The sequence below is a fragment of the Lolium perenne genome, chromosome 5 (assembly GCF_019359855.2).
Source record: "Lolium perenne isolate Kyuss_39 chromosome 5, Kyuss_2.0, whole genome shotgun sequence".
NCBI lineage: Eukaryota > Viridiplantae > Streptophyta > Magnoliopsida > Poales > Poaceae > Lolium > Lolium perenne.
In genome coordinates this window covers 58,875,551-58,895,833 of record NC_067248.2, presented here as the reverse complement: position 1 = coordinate 58,895,833, position 20,283 = coordinate 58,875,551, and the positions used below count along the sequence as shown (strand labels likewise).

At 47.4% G+C, this 20,283-nt stretch overlaps 1 protein-coding gene and 1 long non-coding RNA gene across 2 annotated transcripts; one reads left to right on the top strand and one right to left on the bottom strand.

Moving 5' to 3' along the window:
* Positions 1-13,008: 13,008 nt before the first annotated feature.
* Positions 13,009-14,190, bottom strand: LOC127304659 (putative cyclin-dependent kinase F-2). Its single transcript, XM_051335279.2, has one exon. The coding sequence runs from the start codon at positions 14,161-14,163 to the stop codon at positions 13,072-13,074; it is 1,092 nt and encodes a 363-aa protein (XP_051191239.1). The 5' UTR covers positions 14,164-14,190; the 3' UTR covers positions 13,009-13,071.
* Positions 14,191-14,900: 710 nt separating this feature from the next.
* LOC127299265 (uncharacterized) lies at positions 14,901-18,342 on the top strand. Its single transcript, XR_011744804.1, has 2 exons — positions 14,901-15,213; positions 17,090-18,342. It is a non-coding gene; the product is annotated as an uncharacterized lncRNA (long non-coding RNA).
* Positions 18,343-20,283: the final 1,941 nt, after the last annotated feature.

The following is a 20,283-nucleotide window of genomic DNA, read 5'->3' as shown; positions in this document are numbered from 1 at the left end:
ACATCTACACATTTTATGTTCGTACATAAGTTTTGAAAAAAAAACTAAAAAATTATGTGGCTCCCGTAGAAAAGACAAATTTTGATGATATAATACGACTACGTACAGGACATTTTTTTTGTCTTTTTTGCACACGCCACATAAAATGTTGTTTCTCCACGAAAACTTGTGCAGTAACATAGAATGCCACGATGTACACCAACAAATTTATGTCAGAATTTTTTGACATTTTTAAAATTGTTTTTTAATTATTTTGTATAATGGGAGCATTTGCTCCTATGAGCCAAAACGCCACCTCCAGTTTTATCCCAGTACCTACATCATGTAATTTTCATCATAGTTTCATCGCATTGCCTTAATATGGAGATTGCCTTAACGATTGAAATAGTAAGTTGGCACATTGGGTCTAAACCTTTTTATATGGGTGTCTCTAACGCTCGGTCGACTTAGACTTAAGTTATGTCTCAGTCGAATTACATCAGAATGTATCAATGCGGGCTTAGACAAAGTGCAAACACGAATCTTTAAGCAGAAACAAAATCCAACGGCGAAGCATGTGACTGAGACATAAGCTATTCTCAGCTAGCTGAAACTTAGCAATTCCATTTTTATATTAGATATTGAGAAAGAGTTAATTGCATTGGTGGTCTTTGAGCTTGTCAACGAAGGCCATTATAGATGGAAGGTACAATATTGACTTAAATTTTAAACTAAAATTAAACTTTTCAGAAAAAATTGGGTATGTCCAAATATGTGATTGGGGATTCTAGGAAAGTTCCTTTCCCTTTGGATCAATGTTTTATTATTTAACAACCTCTTATGTGTTGAGCAAAAAAAAAAAGCTATTTAGCTCAAAATCATGGGTCAAGCATGACGGAGATTTGCAACATATAATACCAATGGAAAAATGTTGCTACTCCACTACCAGTTTCCGATGCGCTCCTTATGAAGAGCATTGTCCAGCTCAAGGCCAACAGATGCTTCCAGCTTCTATGGCAAATCCTTTCTCTTATAAATTTCCTTCTTCCGCATGCTTGCAATCTTGCTCTCGGTGGCCCAGTACAAGTGTACGACGATGTCCCTTGTGGTGAAATGGGTAATTGTGAGGTGGCTGGCTAGAGAATAGTACATGAGTCACAATGGCTTTGGGTATGGATTGTTTCGAACATTTTGTACCATAGTGCGTAAAAGAATACTTCATGCAGAAGCATTTTATGATTGTGATGCCTTGTTCACCTGATTGCCATGGATTTTTTTTCGTGTTTGGCACAATATTTGTCAACAATGTAACACATATGTTGTTCAATTCCATACAGTACTTATGTTGTAGACTCGTAATTTTCAACAAATTCCCTTTCATTGCTTTAATGTGAGATTGGCTTGATTAACAGAATAATTTATTGGCACATCGGATCTAAACCTTTTTTATATTGGATTTGAGGAGAATATAAAGAAAAATACTATGATGATGGTGGTGCAAAGCAATGTTCTGAAGGCGTACTCGTAGAGCTAAGAAAAATACAAAGAGGGCTTGTTTGACACTCCTCGGCAGGAATTGGAGTAAGCAGTAGGAACATATTTGGTTCGCACTTTCGGTTCATTATCTGAATTGGAGTAAAAATACTACTTAGTTCAGTGTGAAGATCATGGTTCAAGCACAGAAGAGATTTGCAACATGCCAAGTTGCCAACACCTACTGCCAACGGAAAAATGCTGCTAATCTACTACGAGTGTCCGACGCGCTCCTTATGAAGATCATTGTCCAACTTAAGGCCAAGGGCTGCTTCCACCTTCTCTGCCATATCCTTTCTCTTATAAATTTCCTTCTCCCGTGTGCTTGAGATCTTGCTTTCGGTGGCCCGGTAAGAGCGAGGTCCCTTGTGGTGAAATCGCTCATTGTGAGGTAGCCAGAGTAGAGAATAGTATAGGAGTCGACATGGCTATGGGTATGGGTTCTTTCAAACATTAGTACAACCGTTGTGCGTAAAAATCACTTCTTAATGCAGAAGCATTTTTTTTTGGTTGCGGTGCCTTGTTCACCTGAATTTTTCGTGTGGCAGGATATTTCTACACAACGTAGCATATATGTTGTTAAATTTTGCCTGGTACTTATGCTGTAGACATGTATTTTTCATCAAATTTCTTTCCATTGCTTGATGTGAGATTGGCTTGATTAGTGTAATAGTTTATTGTGAGATTGGCTTGATTAGTGTTTATAGTTTATTGGCACATATGATCAAACCTTTTTATATTGGATTTCAGCAGAATCTAAAGAAAAATAATATGTTGATGGTGGAGCAAAGCAAAGTTGTGGATATGTACTCATAGAGCTAAGAAAAATACTAAGACGGATTTGTTTGACGTTCTTCAGCGGGGATTAATGTAAGCACTATGGATATGTTTGGTTCACACTTTCTGTTCATTTTTTTTTTTTTTTGAGACCTCTCGATCTGTGTTACAGTTGTAGTATCTGAACTTATGCACTAACTCGACACCACACTCACACCACACTCACGCACACCCCTAGTGCACAAGTTAGAGCCTAGAACTATACACACAGCACGCAAGGGTACCCAGTGTCCCAAAGGAGCTAGTAATTGCGGCGTACATGCATGTGAGAGGATTATTAAAAGGGATCAACGCCCCTGTGAGACACCCGCGAAAATCGTCCCCAGTGGGGATCGATCCCGGGCGGGCTGGGTAGCCACTGCTACCACTAGCCAACGAGCTATCAGCTCGTTCTCCTTTCTGTTCATTATTATGATGCAACCTCAACCCTTAATCATGTTTGTTCCTCTCCTTACATAAAGAAGTCCATATAAACAACTACCACCGTTAGTCACATCCGACTGTCCACCACCCTTCTTGTGTGTTCTAAAAAAACCAGACCACCAGGGAGAGGAGACATGTGGCATTTTATTAAGAAAGAAGGTATGTGACACACACTTTGAACCTAGGGTTCGTATCCACGCTGCCATTGCACTGTCACCAGAGCAGGTGCAGAACTACACGGTAATCCCGTCTCTCCTCGTCGCTCCCGCGGGCGACAGGAGAGAAACCCTAGCCGCCGGCCCCTCGTCCATCCACCACCCCCTCCCTCTCCTCGCCGCCGCCGGATGGCGCCGCCGGCCAAAGGCTGGTTGCGGGCGGCGGGGCCCTTCCTCTCCCTCGCGCGGTGAGCTCGACGCTGGCCGATATCGCTGGGTCGGGGCACGGCGGCGTTGTTGCTGCGGCAGCGGTGTAGAGACCTGGGATGGCGGTGGTCCTGGCGGGTGGGTGGTGTGGCGCGGCGGGCGCTGTGGGGTGGCGGGTCCGATCTGAGCCAGCTTCGGCCGGATAGGGCGCCTCTCTGTGGAGCGGTTTGTGGCGGCGGTCGGCGGTGGTGGTGGTTTGGGGGTTCGGGGCGGTTGTCCCTCTCTCTACCCCGTCCATTGCCCTGCTGCGGCGCACATTCTCGCCGGAAGCCGGCCGACGGCGAGGGGGCTGCTGGTCCGGCCGCATAAAGGTGGCTGTCCTAGGATTCCAATTCGCGCGAAGATGTTGATCCACTCGTTGTGTGTCTTCAATGATCTGGCTAGACTGTCGGGTTCCGGAAAGCTCCGCCGGCGAACTCCAAATGGACGACATGCTTGGAGATTGCAGGATCGGGTGGAATTCGGTTGTGCGCGCCCGTGTTTTTCTCTGGCCGTTTGGTTTTAGAGGGAGCGCTTCGAAGCTCTGTTGGCCGTTAATATCATGGAGCATGTTTTCGTTCTATGATGCTGGCAGAGAATGACTTGAAAGTCGAGATCTAGGGACTAGCTATGGTGGTTCGAGTCTGGGTGGTGATGAGGAATTGGCTTGGTGATTCGCGACTTCACAAGAGAATTTCAAAGTCTTACCTCTCAAGGTGAAAATCTAAGGTCTGGCTTTAATTGGTTGTGCCTGGCAATGTCCTTGTTGAAGGCATTGTTTTGAGAGTGAGGATTTTTCTTCAGGGTGAAAACCTAAGATCTATGATCGGGCGATGACGGCGCTGGTGCACTGTTTCCTTCTTGGAGGCGTCGCTTTTGGAGAAGCTGAACTTCTGGTGTTGTCTTGCTGGTGTTAGTGCCGTTGTTTCTAGGAATAGATTCCTGAAGGCGGGACTTTTCTTTTTTGTAATTCTTCTTTCTTTTCGGGTTGTGTGCCTCCGTAGTGCCGCTAGGGCAATGCGTTGTTGCAGAGGCTGGGTGTAATTGGTATCTTCGCGATATTAATATATACTCTTTATCGAAAAATTGCACTGTCACCACTGGGTCAAGAGCCTATCCACCTTCTTCTTGTGTGTTCTCACTCCGCCTCACAATGGTAGTCACATTCTGACCTCTCTCACAACCACTAAGGGTGGCTAAGGTTTCTTTTACTCTTGTTTCTCAAGGAGACGCCTGTTACCCTCCAAAACCCACCGACGGGCAATGGTTAAGCAACACGAAGAGCCGGGAGGCTCCCAAGGCCGCTTAGTGGACCCTGGCACCTCGCGTCGTCCCGCAAATCTTCCAGCCACGTCCTGGCGGTTGCTAGGGCGTGCCACCTGACCTAGACCCGATCAGGAAGGTGTTAGAGTGCTTCGATTGTTCCTGCATGATAGACACGTAAACATTAAATACGAGCCCTATCGGCTCTCAGGTTGCCCTGTGGATCGGCTCAAAGAGTCGATCGCCCCATGGTTCACGTTGGATTTACAATGACATGGGGATCCTGCTTGATCAAAACAAAGCTAAAGCAATCTACGACAGTTTAGGGTTTTCACCGCATAACCGGAACGTCCTACGTGTGATCGGGCCTAGCAGCTACGGAAGATGATGCAAACTATCCCTACAAGAGGCCTAAAAACCAACATAACGTTGATTCCCGGAACATCCCTCGCAGGGACGGTAAACAACGCCTAACGCACTACCGGATCGTCCGACCCCAGCATAAGGCCTAACTATGCAGATATTAAACTAATCCCTGCGGAGTAAGGAGCAACTATAACAGATCGGATCTACTAAGTAACGAACAAGCAAGATGCTGCCCTTACACCCACATAGGTGTAAGGGCAGCTAGGTGTCGAGGGACGGCATTGCCACGCAGATATGCACGAGAAAGCATCAATGCAAGCCCCTAAACACCTAATGATAGCGATCTTGCTCGCCATCAACAACGCTTCAGCACGAGCAGTACAAGGTAGACGAATAAACGTATACTGCCTAGATCGCGAGATGCGATCTAGGCAGCATGGTGCTTACCCGGAAGAAACCCTCGAAGAAAGGGGTGGCGATGCGCCTGATTTGTGTTTGTTGTGAACGTGATTGTCCTTCTTTTTCGATAACCCTAGATACATATTTATAGTCCAAGGGACTTTCTAATTGAGGCGTGCACCTAACCGTGCACGGGCCAGACTCTATCTGTTAATTCTAAACACGATACGATCTAATAAAATTACAGATATACGGGCCATTTAGCCCAAACTCTTAGCGCAAGGCCGCTTCGAAGATGCTCCACGTGTACGTCCTTCAAGCCCATCTTCACTTACGGCCCATCTCCTGATTTGGCCAAAATCCGGTGATAACATATGCCCCCCTGGTTTTGGTAATGATAATATCAAAACCATCTGTTTTTCCTTCGAGGGGTCGTGTCGTGGCAGAGCAGAACCGTCGCAGTATTCTTCATCATGACGTCTTGCCTTCACAACTTCTCTGCACGATTTGACAGTTCTGGCACCACGTCCTCGGAAACTGCTTAAGCATTAAATCGCTATATCCCCTTTTTATTTGGCCACTTCCTGTAGTTTCCCTTCTTCATCCCCTTCGCACTAGCACTTCCAAAAACCCTCCTCTGCCGTCATGTCTTCTTCTTCCTCCTCATCGGGTCTTTCCACGCAGTCCTCCCCCTTCCGCGAGCCGACACCGGAGTGGAACCCGGAAGAAGCCCATGCGGCCAACATCCGCCGCGCCATCGAGGCCGGGGACGAGCCGAGCCACAACTTCTCCATCTGATCAGAGGACGACCAGTCCCTGGCCGATGGGGAGAGCGTCCTCCGTGGCCTCGTCAATGGGGCAGCGGAGACGGAGAGCGACGATGACGACCTTCCCTGGGAGGGAGCCACCTCCTCCAAGGAGGTGGAGGAGGAGGAGGAGGATGACGATAGCTCCTCCGACGAGCCGCCGGCCAAACGCCACTGCCCCTGGCCCGGGAATCTCAGCAACTTCGACAGCGATGACGACGACGCTGATGAAGAAGACGAGGACAATGAAGGTCCTGCCGGCGGCCGCTACAGCAGCGACGACGAGCCGGCCGGGAGTAGCACCGACAGCGGCGATGACGACGAGGGCAGCAGCGGCCCCTAGATAGGGTAGAGCTAGGAATAGTAGACGGGGCAATGTATCCCCTAGCAATCTCTTTTGAGAGCAATCGGCTCCTTCTATGTAAGAAATCTGGTTATCAATGAAGAAATTTCTCCAATCTGACTTTGTCGATCTCTTCCATATCAGATTAGCCGATTCTCCCCTTTGTTGATGCTCAATGAGCCGATGGTAATGCATCAGCTTTTATAACAAATTGCAAGACAGACCGATCTAATCGCCTTCTCAGATGTTAACTTGCAATCCATGAAATTCAGATCCAAACTTCCAATCGAACGGGTCCAGCGTGCAGCCTTGGGACCCCCAGATCTTTAGACTTCAAAATCATCCGATCGTGATGTTTGTCCTGATGGCAAAACTCCTTAATTAACGCCTCCAGGAAAGCTTCTAAGACCATGGCTGAAATACCTTGACGTCAAAGCTGATACACCTGTATAACAGGTACCATTTGCTCACAACTTCCCTTGTGATGCTCTGTTTCCTTGTAGCGACAAACTGGTCTAGAGCCTGATCAACGATGATGGCTCCTTCTTCAAACTCCTCCCGTCAACCCGGTAATCTTCTTCTGCAAGAGCCCACCACCCTTCAACATGGTTATGATGCAGAGACAGCCGATTTCAACACCATCGGCTTTTCAGAGCGAAGAATTCTCAAGGCCAGCTGCCCCCCGAGCCTCAGTCAAGGCGAGAATGAAAGTGTACCAGCCGCATGGGCCACCATCGGCTTCCTAACTGTAGTGCAGCGTCAGCCGATTCTGACCAAATCGGCTTTCAATAGCAGAGAACCTTCAAGGCGAGCAGCCCCCCGAGCCACTCCAGCTCTTCATCAAAACAGGGCAGGAAAACTTACGCCCAAGGAGACCATGCATTAGGATGGCTCTAGAAGGACCAGCAGCTCTCTTGAACTAAGAAGCCTCAAACGTAGTGGCCCTTGAACTCTTCCCAACTCCATTGTTGCGTCTTGCTGCTCAGATTGGCTCATTACCTCGGGCAGACTGATGCAGCTTCTGGTGAAGATATTTGATGAAGTCGTCACCTTAGCCAAGCCCCAGGAGGAAACGTCACAGCCAATTGAATGGTCATCGGCTGTTCTCATGATCCTAACCTGATCTGCATGCTTACGCAGACGCTGCTGATCTTGAAGATTTGCCAACGGAGCCACCAACCATTCCACTGAGGGACTCCTTCAGTAGAACCTCGCTACGTACCTTGGTAACTGCTCCATTAGGCTTCTGCTTGTAACAGTCGTATCCCTTGAGTCGATGGCCGTGCATCGGCTTTGAATTCTTAAGTCGATGTCTACGCATCGGCTGTGCCCAAAAATTTTCCTTTTTTTTTACGGCCGATTTGTACGTATCGGCCCCCACATTTGAGCTGTTCTGCTGGGCATTTGACATTCACTCCCAGCTTCGTATCCTCGTGTTTTTGTCCATCTATGTGCCCCCCGAGCCGATTCTGTCAAGTACTTGATGGTATCGGCTCTTCAGGCATCTGTCGGATCAATGCTGAACATAGACAAAACGTATGTCGAGGATAATTTTGGCCGATTGCCAGAATCGGCCTCCCTCTTCATTGCAATGCTTGACGATGGTTTGCAACTTCTCGGATTTCTACTGTAGCTACGTGGCATGCTGGAGATAAGATCCTTTGCTTTTCATTTTTTTTGAGGGCCGATCTCAGGGATCGGCCTTGCCACGTACGTCCAATGTCTTGGACCTGCTACTCCGTCCGGATCACGGATACCATGTTTGTATCAGCCGATGCCTCTGCATCGGCATCAGCCGATGCCTCTGCATCGGCTTTCGCCTGTTTGGGGCGCCATACTTTCTTTGGCGGGCGCGCCTTCGTCTCCAATGTTTGCTGAATTTTCACGGCCAGATCGGGCCGTGCTCTTCTCAACGTGTATAGGTATTGTGCCTCGGCTTCTTCCAAGTTCCGCAGCCGCTGCACCCTACGCTTCTGAGAATGGCTGAGTCCATCAGGGCACCACCTTGGCCGGTGATACCTATCTTCTTCTCCATCTGCCTCCTCAAAGTCTTCTTCTTGAGATGACTCAGCTTGCTTGTTATGAGGTGGGAGAGGCCCTAGACGCTCGAACACTGAGACTCCATTTGTCTTCCTCCTTTGCTGCTTGCATTCTGGGCAGTTCTCGATTGTTGGCAATCGGCTCATTCCTGAGTCCCAGCAATGTTTGAAGAAAGGACAGTCCCAGTGCTTGTCCACGTCATCTTGCTCCCTTGACCTCCCTCTAGCGTGAGGCTCGTACCCGTCGTTGTTTCTGTCGTGCTGACGATACCTTCTGTCAGCCGCATCTGACCGACGATATCTTTCGTCGTCTTCGTCGTGGCGTCGACGTCGGTCGTACTGCTGCTCGTATTTGTTGAGGAGATGCACGGAGAGTGGGCGCTGATACCGTATGCTTCTCACCTCCTCCTCGGTTAGGTACCGTCTATCATCATCTTGGGGCCGGTCGCGTGGAACGGCCTCCTCTTTATCTTTGCCACGGGAGTGGCTGCTCTCTGCTTTATCTTTGCCATGGCGGCTCACGAGCCCTGCCATATTGACATCGAAAGAGAACCCTGGCTCCCTTATGGAGTGGCTTAGGTCCACCATGTTGACGTCCGGAAACGGACGCATGTCTACCTTCATGGCAAACTGTCCGAAAGTTAATCGGCCTGATTCTATCGCCATCTGAATTTGTGCGCGCAATACTTTGCAGTCGTTGGTGGCGTGCGTGAACGTATGATGCCATTTGCAGTATGGCCTTTTGTTCATCTCTTGTGCCGTAGGGATCTTGTGGCCTTCAGGTAGCTTCAATTGTTTCTCTTTCAGTAGCAGATCGAAGATCTGTTCAGTTTTGCTCACATCAAAGTCCAACCCTCTTGGAGGCCCTGGTGGGTTCACCCATTTGCAGGACACGGGTACTGGCGTCCGAGTCCATTCAGCTACTGCGACTTCCTGATCTTCCGCGAAATCCTCATCCTCATCAGCGTTGACCAGGGTTATCGCGCGCTTGAACTTGTCCTGGTACAGTTCTGGATGGCGCTGTTCATATAAGGTCAGTCTCTGGACCATGTGCGCCAGCGAGTTGTACTCCACTTGGAACGTCAGATCCTTGAATGACGCTGCAAGGCCTGCCACGGCCAGCTCGACTGCTTCTTTCTCAGTTAAGTGAACCGAATAGCATCGGTTCTTGACAGTTCTGAAACGTTGGATGTACTCAGACACTGTCTCTCCTCGCCTTTGCCGAACCTGTGCTAGTTCGGCAATACCAGCTTCAGTAGCTTCTGAATGGTATTGTGTGTGAAACTGTTCCTCTAGCTGCTTCCATGATCGCACTGAATTTGGCTGCAACGAGGTGTACCATCCAAAAGCTAGACCGGTGAGGAATTGCGAAAAAAACCTCACCCGTAGCTGATCCGATGCCGAAACCATGCCCAACTGGGCCAAGTATCGGCTCACGTGCTCGATGGAGCTAGATCCTTCTGACCCACTGAATTTGGTGAAGTCCGGAAGCCGGTACTTAGGTGGTAGTGGGATCAGGTCGAACTCATTGGGGTACGGCTTGGAATAGCCGATTATCTTCTTCTTCAGCAGGATGCCGAACTGGTCTCTCAAGACTGCACTGATCTGATCCGCGGTGGAGGTAGTAGCAGCTGAGCTTTCATGGATTGGTGCAGTGGCATACTTGGCTAGCCACGCCTGTTTCTCAGCATCTGCTCCCAAACTCCCCGCCGCTGCAGTCGTCCCTCCTGCCGGAACAATTGCTCCTGCTCCGGCCATCCCTCCTGTTGGAGCCTGGATCGCCTGCGTCCAGTTGTTGCAGTCCGGCACAAACGTGCACACGTATCCGTGTGGGATCTCGTTGGGCGGTTCATACAAGAACTGGTAGTCGCCCGGATCACCTCCAACCTTGTAGACAACGTATGCCGGTGAACCTTGTTGCTGTGGAGCTGCCATCGCGTACGGCAATGGTGGCCTGGTGTGGAGTTGCACCTCTCCCTGGTGAGTTCCTAGAACAGGTCCTGAAGGGGAGTACCGACGCTCCATGATCTCTTGCACCACACGGAGCGCGACGCGCTCCAAAGTATTCACCAGGCTCTCAGAATGCTGATGTAGCGAATGAGCCACCACGTAGTTGATTTCCTGTCGCAGGGCTCTAGTACGTTCCTCCGAAGGGAGAGACAGATCTAACCCTTCGAGGACGCCTTGTGGCGTGAATCCTTTGAACCTGACGCCGTGCGAACGGGTCTTCTCAAAGGAGCCGATGAGTTTGGCTTCAACGATGGCCTTCAGCTCATCGTACCTCCTCTTGTGTTCAGCAGGAAGATCCTCATATGTGATCTGTTCCTCTGCCATCTCGGATGTCGGTGTTGACGTGGATGTTGCAGAAGATGTCCCACCGAGCGTGCCAGAATGTGTTACCCTCCAAAACCCACCGACGGGCAATGGTTAAGCAACACGAAGAGCCGGGAGGCTCCCAAGGCCGCTTAGTGGACCCTGGCACCTCGCGTCGTCCCGCAAATCTTCCAGCCACGTCCTGGCGGTTGCTAGGGCGTGCCACCTGACCTAGACCCGATCAGGAAGGTGTTAGAGTGCTTCGATTGTTCCTGCATGGTAGACACGTAAACATTAAATACGAGCCCTATCGGCTCTCAGGTTGCCCTGTGGATCGGCTCAAAGAGCCGATCGCCCCATGGTTCACGTTGGATTTACAATGACATGGGGATCCTGCTTGATCAAAACAAAGCTAAAGCGATCTACGACAGTTTAGGGTTTTCACCGCATAACCGGAACATCCTACGTGTGATCGGGCCTAGCAGCTACGGAAGATGATGCAAACTATCCCTACAAGAGGCCTAAAAACCAACATAACGTTGATTCCCGGAACATCCCTCGCAGGGACGGTAAACAACGCCTAACGCACTACCGGATCGTCCGACCCCAGCATAAGGCCTAACTATGCAGATATTAAACTAATCCCTGCAGAGCAAGGAGCAACTATAACAGATCGGATCTACTAAGTAACGAACAAGCAAGATGTTGCCCTTACACCCACATAGGTGTAAGGGCAGCTAGGTGTCGAGGGACGGCATTGCCACGCAGATATGCACGAGAAAGCATCAATGCAAGCCCCTAAACACCTAATGATAAGCAGTACTGCTCGCCATCAACAACGCTTCAGCACGAGCAGTACAATGTAGACGAATAAACGTATACTGCCTAGATCGCGAGATGCGATCTAGGCAGCATGGTGCTTACCCGGAAGAAACCCTCGAAGAAAGGGGTGGTGATGCGGCTGATTTGTGTTTGTTGTGAACGTGATTGTCCTTCTTTTCCGATAACCCTAGATACATATTTATAGTCCAAGGGACTTTCTAATTGAGGCGTGCACCTAACCGTGCACGGGCCAGACTCTTTCTGTTAATTCTAAACACGATACGATCTAATAAAATTACAGATATACGGGCCATTTAGCCCAAACTCTTAGCGCAAGGCCGCTTCGAAGATGCTCCACGTGTACGTCCTTCAAGCCCATCTTCACTTACGGCCCATCTCCTGATTTGGCCAAAATCCGGTGATAACAACGCCTCAGTCGTTGAATGCGAAATGTGATGAACAATTGCCACATGTTGGACTACATGAAATGAGGTTTGGCTGCCAACACACCAACATATAAAGAGACATGGGGCAACAGAAACATGCCTATAGAGGAAGGAGAGAAGGGCGAGGAAATATCGTGCCTTTGAATGGGTCTAATTTGATTTGGCATACATTATACTTCATCTTCCAATCATTCTAATATTTATAATATTTTCATTCTACTTATAGCCTCCAAAATGATGCTCCAGTTTCATTCTGCTATTTTTTCTTGCTTATAAAATGATAAGGCTTATTCATTGGAATGGAGGTATAAGATATTTTGCACTACTATCTCATTTTTATCAGGAACATTTGCCAATGCAACAAATCTTATTTTCAGACTCAGACAGACAACAGTTGTACGGAGTACATTACAAAACATGAATCAAAGTTCAAACTGTGATAGAAAATTCCAAATCGCAACAGATACGCAGTTTTTGCTTCGGAATACAAAAAGGACACATTTTACAAAGCAATTAAGGGAAGTTTGCAATTGCATCTGATGTTGTAATGCTTGTGCATTTCTTTTCCCATCGACGTGTTGTTTCTTGGTTTATCTTGTGCTATTAGTGTCGGTGTATTGTAAGGGGGTTAGCACCTTGTATCAAACCTTGATCATTTGGGATTTTATTAGTTTAAAGTTGGACACTTGTGCCTTATGTTTCTTTAAAAAATCTCAGTTTTATCAACCTTTGTCATTGCAACAAATATTATTTTCAGCTACAAACAGACAGCAGTTGTGCATCACAAAACATGAAATAGACTGTGATGGCAAATTACAAATTGCAACAGATACGCAACTGTTACTTCAGATTCAAAAGCATGCAATTGCAACAATTGTATATATTACAATTTACAATGTGTGTTTCACAAATACCGAAATACATTAGCTAAGGGAAGATTCCAATTGCACTAATTACAATACGTGTTTCACAAAGTACGCAAGCAGCGCCCTAGCTCCTTCATGTTGCAGGTCGGCTGGTTCTTCCCACCGGTGAAACGATCTTCAGCAACTGATCTCATGCCGCCACTTCGTCAGCATCTGCAGGAGGACCTTTTCAGCATCAGCAGTAGGATCTCGTCATGTAGTCTTCATCGTCTTCGGCGAACCACGGGAGCTTGAGCGCTTCCGCAGCCGTCAACCTCTTCTCGGGGTTGCACGTGAGCAGTCCGCTCATGACCTCAAATCCTTCGTCGGACAGGGTCCACTCCGGGTACAGCTCGCGCAGCCTGCTGCGCTGTCCCGGCTTGAGCGGTGGCATCTCGGCGGCGCGCGGCAGGGACGCGAACCCGGGCCACATGACGTCGTCGGGCGTGCCGAGCAGCCAGAAGATAGTCCAGAGGTAGGCCAACCCCTCATCGCACAGGCGTTGTGCCCGCAGCAGCAGGATCTCGCCGTCGACGAGCTCCGCCATGATGCAGCCGAGCGACCACGTGTCGGCGAGCGAGTCGGCATCCGGTTTTCCCAGCAGCAACTCCGGCGCCGTGTACAGCACCGTGCCGACCTCGCCGTGCGGCGTTGGGTCGGACGTGGAGATGGCGAGGCCGAAATCGCAGATCTTGAGGACTTCCGCTCCTTCCGCGACCAGGACGTTGGCCGGTTTGATGTCGCGGTGGACGATGCTGCGTTCTTGCATCCCCTTGGCGCCCGTCAGCAGCTGCCGCATGAAGGCGCGCACGGTGGCCTCCGGGAACGGCGGCGCGGTGCCGTTGCGTTGGTCCTCGAGGATGTCGCGGAGGCTCTGGCCCGCGATGTATTCCATGACGAGGCCCAGCTCGGTGGTGTCGGGGTCGCGGACGACGCAGTGGAAGCCGACGATGTTGGGGTCCCCGTTGCACGCCTCGAGGAAGCGGGCCTCGCGCAGCAGCTGCTCGCTGGGATCGGGGGCGTCGGAGGCGACTTCCGGCGGCGGCGAGGAGAGGTGCTTGATGGCGACGGTCTGGCCCGTGGCGCGGTGGCGAGCCTTGAAGACGACGCCGAAGGCGCCCTCGCCGAGGCAGGTCTTCTCCTCCTCGTAGTCGGCGGTGGTGGCGTAGGCGGCGGGCTTCTTGATGACGGCGGCCTTCTTGATGACGGCGGGCTCCTTGACTCTCCTCTTCTTGACGGCCTGGCCGCCCATGGCGACGGCGGCGGCTGGACGCTTGCAGATTGCCATAGCTAGGGCTTGGGTTGGACTGCTGAGATGATCAGATTCAGACTGCGAAGGGGAGGTGGTGATGGGATCGATCAGACAGGACTGGCGAAGGGTGAGGCTACTAATAACGAGGGGCGGGAAGGAACTCTAGTCGGATTCGTAATTTGGGTCGAAAATGTTGTGCTCGATCGGATTCCAGTTGCCCGTAGCTGTGAAACAACGCGTCGTAGATTTTACTTTCCTTGTTTTTCTTTTCTTTCCTTGCTGCGTGAGTGTTCCTGCACAGAGTGTGCGTTGCACAAGAGTCAAGAGAAAGATTTTGCCTCCGATGCACAGCAAGAGAGATGTGCGAGCGCAGATTCAGAGTCACAAATTTGGTATAGCAAAACAGGGACGAAATCAAAGGGACTGAGAAAGTTGCTCCAAAAAATGCATTAATTGATGAAAGTAAAGAAAATTTAACTCTGACATCAAATGAGGTGCTTCAAATCTCCGGCAAGGAGTTGGAGAAATTGAGACGATCAAAGAGGAAGGCTCGAACAAAGCGGAAAAACAATATTTCTTGGCAACTTTCTCAATCTTGCTCAACCTGAGAAAGGTATCTCAAATCACACTTCTACTCCGAATGATTCAGGACTGAAAAACCTGTCAAAGGAGTAGCTATGCTGAAATGCTCCCCTATTATCTTCGGTCTTATATGTTCCATCATTTCCATTAGTTTGGTGTCCATGAGCTCCTTGGTTGATGATATTTGTTAGGAATAAGTTAGCGTCATATTTAGGCTAAGTGAGCAGTTAGGATTGTGTTAGTAATAACTGCCAGCAGTTGCCTTATTCTAGCGTTGTCCAAACGCCAACTTCTCCGAAGGGTTGCTATGCCTATTCGGAAGGGACGCGTACTGTAACCAACATTGTAAAAGACGCCTGTTCAGATACTATATAAGGCCTGAACAGTACATCAATGAGATCATCCATTTTCACTTCACACTCTCTCGCTTCTCTCGTTTCTTCACACGTTATCATGCACTTGTCTCTGCCAAAGCAATAGGCAATAGTAGAAGAACAGAGAAAGGTGAGTAAAGATGGCTTCGCTCAATTTGTGGCTAGGGAATACCGTCGCTCCAACTATTCTCGCCGGACTTTCACTCGCGCTGCCGCTCGCCGTTGGAACTCTGACCGTCGCCATCAGCGTCGCCCAGAGTGGAACGGTGGCCTTCGCCGCCGCCACCACGGTAACCGCTGGGTGTCCTGTCGCCGCTTCGGCCTTGGCGGTGGCCTCCGCCGCCCCGTTCGTGGCAACCGCTGGGCGCCCCAGCAGCACAACCGTCACGACAACCGCCTGCTGCAATGCCACCGCTCCCCTGGAGCACCGAGGCCAAGCACCACGGCTATTGTGCGCCGGGAACAAACCCCGGTGGCCGCTGCAGAGCCGGCCGTCGTCGCCGCGCCGGAGGTCGCAGCGCCGGAGGTCGCCGCGGAAGAAGTGGTGGACGCAGTGTATGAAGACGAGGCCTCAGCCTCAAATATCAGCGCGGACGCCGACGAACTGATTCCGGTGCCGCCGGAGTTCGCCGTCCCGCCCATGGAGTGGCTGCTGGGCGGACCAAGCGCCGGTTGGCTCGTGGACGACCCCGAGCGCGACTTCGGCGACGAGGAACTCCTGGCACCACCGCCACCACCGGCATCGCCTCCGACGATGTACTATTGCATGCGCCACGGCTTCGGACCGTGCCTCCAGTCCCCGACGCCATCCGACGAGGACATGCAGCACTTCGCTCCGCCGGGCTATGAACCAGTGCCTGTGCCGGAGTTCTCCTCGTCGTCGGCTGCGGCTCTCGTGGACGCGCACCCGCCACTGGTGAAGAAGGAGGAGGTAGTCGCCGCGGCTCCCGCACGCTCCCCTCGGGCTCTCCCCGTCCCCGACCTCAATCTCCCAGCGCCGGAGAAAGAGGAAGACGAGCCGGTACCCCAACTCCCGACGCCCTCACTGGAAGCGCGCGTCATCCTCCGCGGATGGTCCCTGCCGCCGCCGCTGATGGAACTACCTGTGGCCGTGGCCCGTGGGCACTCGCATGGAGCAGGGGAGCGGTGGAAGAAGAAGATGCTCGAACTGGGCGTTATCCACTCTTCGATTCCCTTTTGACCTGCTGGTCCAAGGCTTCAAAGCGGTGCCGACACAGGCTGTGGGCCAAAGGCCTTACATGCCACGCTCATGTTAATAAATAACATGCTGATTAATTACTAATTATTAGGCGTTGTGTAGAGTAGTCCTTCTAATCTAGGAAAGCTCCATATCTGCCACGTATCCGTATTCGTGCGTAGTACTTTAGGAACCTCAGTTCGTCTGCAGTAAATTTATATTCTAGACCTCATGTCGCACAGTAAATTTATATTCTAGACCTCATGTCTACTCGAATATGAAATATGACATGTTATTGATATATATGCCTGTAGCATATTCTAACATGTCTATTCGGTACAACAATTTCATTTTTTTTTTGCATTTGAAATTCAATTTTGTGCAAAATTCTCATTAATAAAATATGAGACTAAAAAAAAAGTGACTATCTAGAATCATATTTGCGAATCACAAGGTAATGGCATCTACTGTACAAATACAGATTATCCATTACTGTGAGGTATATTCATTTGTCATTACGATGAATGATTATCTCCAAAGTGCTCTTCCAAATATATTGAAGTCAAAGTATAACATAGGGTACTAGATTGGCGTCTACTGACATACGTCAGATTATGCTTCCTAGTACTGAGAGATGTACTCCATAAAATGGAGATTATCTACAATGTGTTAACTTGAAATTCGAAGATCTACACATATTTGTTTCTAAAGCATCAGCTTAAAATTGTTCCTCTAGAACAAAATTGTTGTTTACCAAAATAATTTTACTATCAAGTAAAATTAATAAAATACATGGTCACAAATGCAGAAAAATGGCTGGCATCAATAAGAAAGAATTTGAAGAACTACAAGTTGATGGAAGTAACTATTTATCATGGGCCATGGATATGAAAATAAATTTGACTGGACGTAACCTTGGCCCTTGCATTGCCACACCCCCTGAAAATGCTCCAGAAATACCACAAGTGGTAAAGTATGTGGCATTGCATTTCATAAGGCACCACCTCCATCCTGATTTAAAAACTGAATATCTGATGGAAGAGGACCCACTAGCTTTATGGAACTCCCTAAAGGAGAGATATGACCAACAAAGAGCAGTAATGTTGCCGGAAGCCCAGAGAGAATGGTCTCTCATAAGGTTCCAGGACTTTAAGTCTGTGGCTGCATATAATTCTGCAGTGCATAAGATTAATTCCAAACTGAGATTTTGCAATAAGCAAGTTTCAGACGAGGACTTAATAGAGAAAACCTTATGCACTTTCCACCCCTCGATGAGGATATTGCAACAGCAGTATCGTCAACAGAAATACACAAAGTATTCTGAGCTTATATACACATTACTTCAGGCTGAGAAGCATGATGAACTTCTCATGGAAAATCACAATGCTCGCCCAACGGGCGCCATGCCAATCCCTGAAGCACATGCTAATGCTCATTTTACTAGTAAATTTGGAAACCATAAAAGGAACTTCCGAAAATTTAAGGGAAAGTGGAAACTGAACAATGGTCAAAAGACCAACGGTCCATCTAAGGGGAATGGTCATTTCAATAAAAATAATCAAAATGACAACTCTCAAACTTGTCAAAGGTGTGGATGTACGAATCATCGTACTAATGAATGCAGTATGCCCGAACACCTCGTGGAACTATACATGAAGTATGGCAAAGAAGTCAAACAAGTTTATGGAAACAAAGCTGAAGCTCACTTCAACGACATACAAGACAACTCTCAAGTTGGTCCATCTCAAAGTTCTATTGAAGAATTCAAGCCAAAGGACGATATCATCCTCGATGAAGACATGCTTGTGGACTACACCCAAGATGTTTTTGGAGACCTCAATTAAACTCCATAAACACTTGATGTCATTTAGCCATTAAATTACTACAAAATGTTATATTGTATAACAATAAGTAGAATAAAGTCTATCAGACTATGTAAAAAGTCTATCAGACTATGTATATTGTATTATGTGAATCAGACATAATACTGTAATGTATTTATATTTGATATTTGTAACATAAATACTATGTTGATGAATATGAATAAATATATATTCTATACATTCTATTTTATTTACGGGTAACAATCCGATAAAAAAAATCCTATTTAAGTGAGTGGTACCACCACTACTATCATTTTTAAGGGAAACAAAACATTTCCAAACTCTTACTAAGAGTAAGGACGATGTTATGACCGTAAATAGGCATAACAGAACAATTATTGGTTCCTAAAGAACCATATTCATACTCCCTATATGTACTATTATTGTAGTTCAGAATGCACTCTTGTGTTCTGATTATACCTTTATTCGGATTATGTTATACATACATAAAACCCGTACCTTATGTTACAAGATAATTTTCAAAACCTTGATAAATTCAAGACTTGGCAAGATTGCCTTGATCATCCTGGAATAGGTATGATAAGAAAATTATTAACAATTATGTTGGTCACAACTTAAAAGTTGCAAATCTCAAGTCATCAGACTTTATGTGCACCACATGTGCCATGAGAAAAATAATTTTAAAGCTCTCTCACCTTAAAATTACAATGGCCACTTATACATATTCTTAATATACCAACATCTTGTTGTAGACCTGCGGTATTACATGCGCAGATCTATTCTAGATCATTCCAACTGCATATCATACTGCTTCCCCTTGCAGTAAGTACGTGGAAATGAAACAAGTATTTCCTATCTGCGATATTTTGGTTCTTACCAATATCACCACTCCAGCGTATAGGATCTATGTGAGATATTATTATTTATTTATTATCCGTCAATCATGAATATCTCAAGCTCCTATCAGGAGAATAGCTTATAACCCGTACGCTGATTACACTTAATATAAGGACATTTTCAGCATTAGGGGGAGATTCGTACCACAAAGAATGCCGTTAAATTACAAATGCCATCAGACATTCAGTCCTCATATTCACGTACTTAAAAACTGAACATAAAAAGTTCAATATATTTGCAACACATTGCAAATTTGCCACATACATTTACTTATGACAAAGACGTCATGAAATTACATTATGCATGCATGCAATGTGCCATAAAATAGTGGAAGTATCTCGTACCACCACTATTATCCCCAAATGAGAGCATTAGGGGGAGAAACATGGTCACATGAGAAATGAGTTCTCATATGTATCCGCGGAAATAGAGGAAATTATCTCCTCAACTAGTAAATGTAGTTCAACCTCAAGTTAAATAAAACATAACGGATGCTCATCATCCAAACCCAACATAAATGTGCACACTATTTGAAATGTTGGAAAATCGAAACACCTTGACTCCATTGTTATGGGAAATCACGCGGAGTTAAAAAGATGTAAATATTATTTCCACAATTTTTCTTGATTCAACAGAATCATATAACATAAAGACTACATTTGTCGACAAATATTTATTCTTAGATTGCTAAACCTTTAGGGCCCTGAACCAAAATCCATGGTAGAGTGCCTCATGCACTCATATATTGGTTCAACTAGAAGGAGGCAATTAAATAAGAATAGCACTCGCTCAACAAGAGAGAGGTATTTACCACAGTAATAGACTCTCCTCATAGTCATCTTCCCTCTTGGAAGACAAGTGACTTTTCGTTCATAACGAAAACAATGAGGTGGTGAGAAAGCGAGGCTTGTAGCACAAAGGGTTCACACAGAGACCCGACATCGATTATGATGTAACATACCCTCTTGGTATAAGTGGAATTACGTTTCGATATCAATATTATTGGCAGTTCAAATAAACTATCCATGCAGTTGATAGACGCGGTGATTTCATACTCATATGGATCACTCATCTTGGATATCTATATGAATGTCCAAGAACAATCACAACATATATTGTGTAAAAAAAAAATTCAAAAGTCACTCCATGAATTAAGAAAGTCGAAGATTGTGTGGTACAATCGACTATGAGAGTTCCCTATTCAAAAGGATACTCGGATAAGATTGCATACATTTAGTTGTTAAGAAAATCCCTCCCTGGA

Excerpts from the sequence above, each read along its gene's own strand:
- LOC127304659 (XM_051335279.2), bottom strand. The coding sequence starts at position 14,163 with ATGGCAATCTGCAAGCGTCCAGCCGCCGCCGTCGCCATGGGCGGCCAG.